The sequence below is a fragment of the Tubulanus polymorphus genome, chromosome 12, assembly GCF_964204645.1.
Source record: "Tubulanus polymorphus chromosome 12, tnTubPoly1.2, whole genome shotgun sequence".
Lineage (NCBI taxonomy): Eukaryota > Metazoa > Nemertea > Palaeonemertea > Tubulaniformes > Tubulanidae > Tubulanus > Tubulanus polymorphus.
This window is the reverse complement of record NC_134036.1, coordinates 5,549,880-5,557,729: the sequence shown is the minus strand read 5'-3', so window position 1 is coordinate 5,557,729 and position 7,850 is coordinate 5,549,880. Positions and strand designations below refer to the sequence as shown.

Genomic DNA, 7,850 nt, shown 5'->3' with positions numbered 1-7,850 from the left:
GACTAGTTTTTTTTCGCATAGAATTGAGTCAAAACGTCAGTATTCTTTTGTAGTTTCTATAACTGTCATTCTTTTTAGATTTCGAGGAGCAAGTAGTGTTTCGCGTATGCAAATCCAGAGGGGTACATCGGTTCACACCGACGCGTGCTTATAGCGATATAGTGATAATATTTTCACGTTGCTAGACGTTCAAGAATTAGTCTAGACATTTATTGACCTATATTCTAATCGATAAAATCGATTCTTCGTCTTATACGTTTGCTCGTCCCAATTCCGAGATTATATCAGTCATGTTTTTTTTTTACCTAATAACGCCGAATAAATCTCTAAAGAATGGTTTTCCTCTTGAAAGGAAATCAATAGAGTTATGTTGACATTTCGATTCAAACGCTACTTTTTATTCCCTGACCGCAATAGAAACTTACGTTATATCGCCGCTATCAGTTTTGAAAGCGGCTCTCTATAGAAAACGTAAAAAATCACAAAACCGCCCGCATAAACTCTTACTCGTAATCGCGGTTCTGTTCTTCACTTCCGCGAGATCTCGAACATTTTCGCTCGATCTAATTCAATCTAAAGTTCTTGCTTGCGGAAGATACAGAATGAATCCGAACGCGGAACTTTATTCGAATGCTAGCGACGGCAACAGAAATTGGGCCGCTAATATTTTATCGACCATTGATTTCAAGCCGGGTGGTTACAGTAATGTATTGGATATAGGCTGCGGTAGCGGTGAAGTCACTAATACCATACTGAGTAAATTGGACAACGTCGAACATCTTACCGCTTTTGATAAGGTAAATACAGTCTGCTTTGTTGGTCAGAGGGGGGGGGGGGTTATATCATAGCTGCATCGTTCATCAGCTCAGAGGTTACCCTTCGTTAGCCCAATCAGCATTGACACAGGTTTGACAAATTTGACAAACCAAAACCTGCTAAACGCAGGGAATTCAGCTAGAGTGCTATATTGTATCACTTTGCCTTACCTCATTCAAATAAATGGATTGTAATATTTCGGGCCTAGATATTTCTCCGATTCAAAAAATTAATCTTTTGGTTGTAACAAGGAAACATCAGCTAACTCAGGGATTTCGGCCAATGGCCAAACCGGGATCCCACCGTGGTCTCTATACGGGAGGTAAAATTTGTGTGCATGTTTGCTATATGTTTGCGGTACCATAAAATGGCCGACCTGCTAAATGCGCGAGCAATGAATGAAAAATGAATTTGATTCTGGATTGAAAAAAAACATCGCGTTTATTTATCTATATAGTTTGTTTTACTATCGCATTCCAGTACGAATCTATGGTCGATTTCGCCCGTTCGAAAAATCCGAATCCTAAAATCGAATACCTGGTCGCCGACTTGACCGATCCCGACTCGTACGGAGCGGACTGGCGACGGAAATTCGACTTGGTCACGTCGTTCATGGTTCTTCACTGGACTCCGAATCAATATAAGAACTTGGAAAATATAAAACGTCTACTCTCCGTTAACGGGGAAGTCGTCCTCGTGCTGATTACGTCATCAATGATGGTTCACATGTGCGATGTAGACAAATTGGAAAAATGGTCTCCGTATTTCCAGGTATGACTCATTCATCAGTGTGAAATGTTGTAACCATCTGAGTGCAGATTATGTTGATAATGACGGTTCTCTCCAAAGCTAGCAGCTTAACCGTTCGACCGATTTACGATTTAAATATGCTATAAAAAATGTTGATAGAGCAATTTTATCTTTCGAATGATGCATTACCTTATAAGGACATTCATTTTTGAAAGGTTTTTAATTTCATAGTCAGATCTAATGACGAGTTATTTTTCTGTAGGGATTTACACCGGACTGGTCGTTGGAGCCGAGCTGGGAGGAATACAGTGAATGGAGGTCTCCGGATATAGTCAGTGGATATCGCCGAATGGCTGAATCATTGGGGTTCGCTGTTAAACGTTGTGAAATCACAACTCGTGATTACACATTTTCCGATCGCGAATCTGCAAAACGTTAGTGAACCATAACTGAAAACATCCTCCCTCATTTGTTTTCCGGACCCGTTGGCGTCGCGAGACTTCAGGCGCGGTCACACGGAGACGATTTGGTCCGGGCCGCGAATTGGAACGAATCAAGCTCGAGTTAATTGTTCCGGGCCTTATTTGGACCGTGACAATGATTTTAACCATACTTCGATGATAGCGAAACAAAGAACGTTGTACTATTATTACATATCGTGTTATTTTTTTCAGAATGGTTCGGCGCAATTTTACCGCACGTAAAACGAATTCCCGAATCGAAACTAGCCGAGTTCATGGACGACGCGCTCGGTGTTTATATGGGAAAAGTTCCAGTCGATGAAAATGGCACGTTACACATGGCAGCTTCCGCTGTTGTGGTCCACCTGCAAATCATATCTTAGCGATAAACATATTTATTGGAAATATATCGTGAAGTACGCGGTGATCATATGGATCTATCTTTTAAATGATATCTTCCGCTCATAATTCCCGACTTATATCAATGTGTATAACTCCACGTGTCTCGTGTAGGATCACTGATTTTCAGCTCACTCTGACCGATATGCTTAGCATTAGTGGACCCCTTAGGTTGTCTCAGTCTACTTATTAATCATGATTCGCGTCATTTTACTTGAAATTCATTTGACAAACTCAAAGGCTAAATGCTGACGGTCATAGCGGTACAAACGTCAAACGTACAAAAAAACGCATAATACATGCGTTCATATTTTGCTGGATGGCAGGATTAATCGTATGTAGAAGAAAGCTAAGCTCAGGTCGACTTGCGACCCGATCATCTCGTCTGAAGGACCTGCCATATTTTCATCGGGAACCGTGCGCTTCGCGACGAATTGATCGCAGACCAGTCGTATAAGCCGAATCGCGAGGATAGAACCAGTTCTGCTTTTACACGACCCGATCAAACCATCGTAGCAAATCAGCGACAGAGCAAGCCTGCGACGATCGGGTCGTAGACGACCTGAGCGCTATTACGACGATGCAACGATTTTTGATCGGTAACCGGCGGTCACGTTTTAAAAACCGCTCTTATCTCACGACGAGATAATCGGGTCGTGAGTCGACCTTAGTCGAGCTTAGCTTGAGGAAAAAAGTAACTTAATAAAACTCTGAATTAAGTCGTAAAAGATTGACCTAATCAATTTTGAAATTAGAAACAACCGTATGTCGTATGTTTACTGTGTCACTTGTCAAGGAGTATTAGGCCTTATTATAGGTTTGTTATTATTCGAGATTACAACCCTGAATTAAAGTATGCAGTAGCTTAATCGTATTACAAGCGATGGTCTCTCGTCCATAATTGAAGTCAGTGTACCTAATTCGTTTGGTGTCATAAAAAGATAATTTGTCTTTTGACTAACTTTCCTTTGTTTTTGTTTTTTTTTTTTTGGTTGAAGGAGTAAGAGATCGACCGGAAAATCACATAACGTACGCCTGATGATGGCTAATAGTATGGTGGCTGATAAGTGCCAAATACAATAATTTTCACACGACCTCGATTATAGAAAAACACAAAACGAAACTTATAGAGCAAAAACGAGCTCTTCGCTTAGCTAGGGTCCAAGCATTTATTTTACCCCACAAAACGAAATATTATGATTTCATGTTTTTGCGCCATAAAATTCGTTTTTGCACCGTAGCAAAAACAAACTTTCGTTTCGCTACCGCGCGTAAAGGAAATGTTATGGAGCAAAAACGAAAATATTCGCTTTTGCTCAATGATTTTTCGTTTTTGCGAAGTAAAGTCCGGCAAAAACGAACCATTTTTGCTTTATGGATTTTCATTTTGCATTTTTCTATAATCAAGGTCATATGAAAAATAATTCAATAGAACAAATACGAAAATTCGTTTTTGCTAGGGCGCAAAAACGAATGTTATGGAGCAAATACGAAAAATCATAAAGCAAAAACGAATGTTTTCGTTTTTGCGCTATAATATTTCGTTTTTGCGCCCTAGCAAAAACGAAAAGTTCGTTTTTGGGCGGTAGCAAAATAGAAAAATTCGTTTTTGCTCTATAGGTTTCGTTTTGCATTTTTCTATAATCGAGGTCGTGTAAAAATCAATGCGTTTGGCCCTTATCAGCCACCGTACGTTTTTGCTGAATTCGTTGCGGGATTTCTCTCGTTATCATCTTACACGGATATTGTGTATCTTCTAGTCTCAACACAGTCATAATACTGACGAATTCTTTAAGATACAAAATCCTTTTCTGAAATATGAGGCTCAGACTTTACTAGATAAAGAATTTGTCTTCGGTTAAAAGGGCGTGTTATTAGACTAATGCTGATGGGAATTGCAAGAATACTTTTTTTCACGACAATGCTTTGTGGGGATATTTTGAATAGGTTAATTCTGATAGCATTGCATTTACATTTTGGTTGACGATCATGTATCCATGCTCCTTACTGTTGGCTGTTATGTCCTTCCGCGGTAAATAGACAGTTAAACATATTGTGTAATAAAGGGAATTATTTGGAACTATCAAAGCTTTTAATAAAACTCGATTTAATTTCCTGTTTCGCTGTTCCCCTTAATATATGATGTTAAGCCAATGCGCATATTGTATATTGATTTTAGGCAGAATAAATTATTATTGAATTATTATTAAAACCTTTCGCGACTGTGTAGATTTCAAATCTCTGGCATTGGAAAAGTCGATGTAATGTTTATTGCTATTAATAGATATGGCGTAAAGCCAATGAGCACATTGTATAAATAGATAATAGAATAAATTATTCATGAATTATTATCAAACCTTTCGCGACTGTTTGGATCTCAGATTTCGGGCATTAGTGAAGTCGATGTAAAGTTTATTCCTATTCTACAATTCTGCTTCACGCATATGAACGAGTTTGCCGTTGGAATAGAGAGGGAGGGAGAGAACCGGAGAGTGAGTGACAGTTCATAATCAATAACAATTGTGTGAAGTGATGCAGATGTTTTATCTGTTCAAATTCCCTCTATCACTCAGACGCACTCGAACCGGTATCGCATGTTACGATTATGTCATACGAGTATAAAGTGTTTTCTACTTACTGCTTCTTCGTTGACTCTTCCTCTATAGCGACATCGCGGTTCTCAGAATGTTGAAGCTATAGCGAGCGAAAAGATCGTGATTAGTAACTTGTCAGTTTTAGAATCCAAATTGAATTCACAATTGATTTCACGAACATGCAGTTATGTAGAATAGAGGAAAGGAAATGAAAAAAGAAATATAGCTGCAAAGCAGCGTCGAAAAGTTTCTGAAAATTGGCAAAAATGATCGTACCGTATTCTCTAATGTTCTCAATAAATGTAGGCTTAGAGTTTACAAGTTTATTCGAAATGCATGTTACTGTTAGTTCCCTAACACTTATGAAAGGATTATGAAATATGGACTCTAAAACGAAGAAATCAAGTAGTTACAAAGCGGCGATACCGACTTTTCACATTCGCACTAAAAATTCATTGCTGCGGATTCGAACTGGATTTCGTTATCAAAGAAAATGTCAATGTTAATGATATAAATACCCGGTTAAGATATTCTCGGAAACATTTCTTTGACGCACAAACATAAGCCTGCACGAGACTTCCTACACAAATATCAAGTGATCCACGGTTTTATTTTTGTTCTCAGTAACTGCTTTAAAATAGGATGGACTGTGTACATAGAATTCACTGGTTCAAAGAGCCTTGTTATATTCCAGCCATAATCTAATACAACGTTAAGAAGCTGCGCGAAATCACCAAAAATAACTTGGTTTTCTGCGAATTTCTCGTTTTCGAATACTTCAACTACTCTGTGAAATAACTACGACGATCTTCACAGTGGCTTTTTTGATTCAATATGATTCCATTAGATTTTATGATTATATAGCGACGACTTTTCTCATTATCAATAAAGCCAGCTATTTGTAAAATTCAACTCATTTACAAATGACGACCGTCGCAGTCTCGATGAATACGAAGATTCGAGAACGATATTACTCTTATCTAGAAGACGGCTATTGAAGAATATGTGATAATAGTTTAAAATGCTTAGTATATTCAACTCGGAAACATCGGAAAATGCTTAATACTCCTAACACAGCTGCTAAAAATTGATGCATACGATATCGGTTGATGGTGATATACGATACCGATTCGAGTGCGTCTGAGTGATAGAGACAAAGAGAATTGAAACCTATTGAAACGTCTGCATGATTTCAATGGTTCGATCAAAATATTATGTCTCTCTATATAAACCGCTATCGTTTGGTCGCACCGTTGTACACGTACACGCGGTTGTCAGAAGGAATTTGTAGACTTCACAAACACGTTTGAGCTGAGACCTGAAAGAATCGGTGGAAAATGTCTTCAACGGTAATGTATTAACGTTATGATAGATCTGTTGTAAAATTGTAACATCTCCAGAGTAATTGATGTTGTACTAGCGACGACTGGTGAATCGTATCGCGTCTCGTTCCGAAGCTGCCGTTACTGCCGCAGTTGATGGCCTACTGCTCACTGGCGATACCTGGTGAATCCTATTTTCGGCCGCGAGTAAAAGCATTGTTGCCGCAGTAGTTGATGATCTACCACCCGAACCTGAGACGCCTAGTGGACCGTTACCTCCTACGGGTAGAATCCTCATGTGCTCGTCGTCGCCTCTATCCGTTCCTGTTTCTACATTCATACGTGTATAAATTGAGACATTTTTGGATCGATGTTTTGTATAAGTAATATGTTTCACTCAGAAAATGTGCAGCACTTGATGATTTCAATGATTTTCAGTATCTGGTAGTTTTAGTTTTGCTGATGGTCACTGCTTATACTCACGCTAACTTGGGGCTTCTATTGATCTGTACACACTGTGAAATGAGTGACTGCTATCACTGTATTCGTGGGCCGACAGAATGCATGAACAACTGTTTCAAACAATACTGTCCAATGTGTTCCTGGTGACTTAAAACCTAGAAAAAAAAATGTTTGACATCTATTTTCGTTTCGTTTCTCCCTTTTCGGTTTTTTATTCGACGCGAACGACGATTATCTATTTCTAGGTGAACGGAGATCGACGCGCCCTCTATCGTTAGAGAAATTGAAGTTGAAATTAATTTCGAAGTCTTTCAATTCGACACGAGGGGTATACACCGGGGGTATTCAAAGTGAATTATTAACTTCAAGAGGTATTTTCAATTCGAAATCATGAGAGACTGTATGATAAACTATACAACGAGACATAACTATACACGGAATATATGCTTTTTACAAAGAAAAATACCACTTGTCTTCAAGTACATATCTTCGAGCTGACGCATGTGTTCAAATAGATAAAATTGGAATTGAAATGAAATTGGAATTTTCTCAATTGTTTTCGTTACCTAAACGACAGGTTAATACAGAGTGCGCATCAATCGAGTATTTACTAAAACATAGACTGACCGTGAAAAAGACACTACTGTAAGAAAGAACTGTTCACATTTCACAAGATAAGTACAACAGTCCTAGAGGCCAACCTCTTCGATTCGATTGGAAAAAGCCCTCGATAACGAAGTAAAACTCGGACGGTAGGCCTGGTTTGGGGTTTGGCGTTTGGCGTTTGGCGTTTTGACTGATACTCCATGAGCCATTTCGTAAATTGCGTAGAGAATTGCTCGCATACAGATGATTCAAAATTGAGTCAATAATCACTAACAGTTTTAATAACTATGGTTTTTTAGAGGTCTTCTCGAGGAGCAAGTATCGTTTCGCGTATGGAAACCCAACACAGAACACTGGTAGAGTTTACACGGACGTGGGTTGTATAACGATAGTTATGATACATTCACGTTGTTCGACGTTCAAGAAATAGTCTAGACGTT

General features: G+C 38.8%; 1 protein-coding gene across 1 annotated transcript; it reads left to right on the top strand.

Annotated features, from left to right (window-relative positions):
• The first annotated feature begins 416 nt into the window (after positions 1 to 416).
• On the top strand, positions 417 to 3,262 carry LOC141913924 (juvenile hormone acid O-methyltransferase-like). Its single transcript, XM_074805145.1, has 4 exons — positions 417 to 797; positions 1,297 to 1,587; positions 1,829 to 2,000; positions 2,241 to 3,262. Exons 1-4 carry the CDS (start codon positions 603 to 605, stop codon positions 2,408 to 2,410), a joined length of 828 nt encoding a protein of 275 aa, XP_074661246.1. The 5' UTR covers positions 417 to 602; the 3' UTR covers positions 2,411 to 3,262.
• The last annotated feature ends 4,588 nt before the right edge of the window (positions 3,263 to 7,850 follow it).

Coding starts and splice junctions, on each gene's coding strand:
- LOC141913924 (XM_074805145.1), top strand. CDS start 603: ATGAATCCGAACGCGGAACTTTATTCGAATGCTAGCGACGGCAACAGA. Junction 798..1,296: donor ATCTTACCGCTTTTGATAAG/GTAAATACAGTC, acceptor ATCGCATTCCAG/TACGAATCTATGGTCGATTT. Junction 2,001..2,240: donor CGATCGCGAATCTGCAAAAC/GTTAGTGAACCA, acceptor TATTTTTTTCAG/AATGGTTCGGCGCAATTTTA.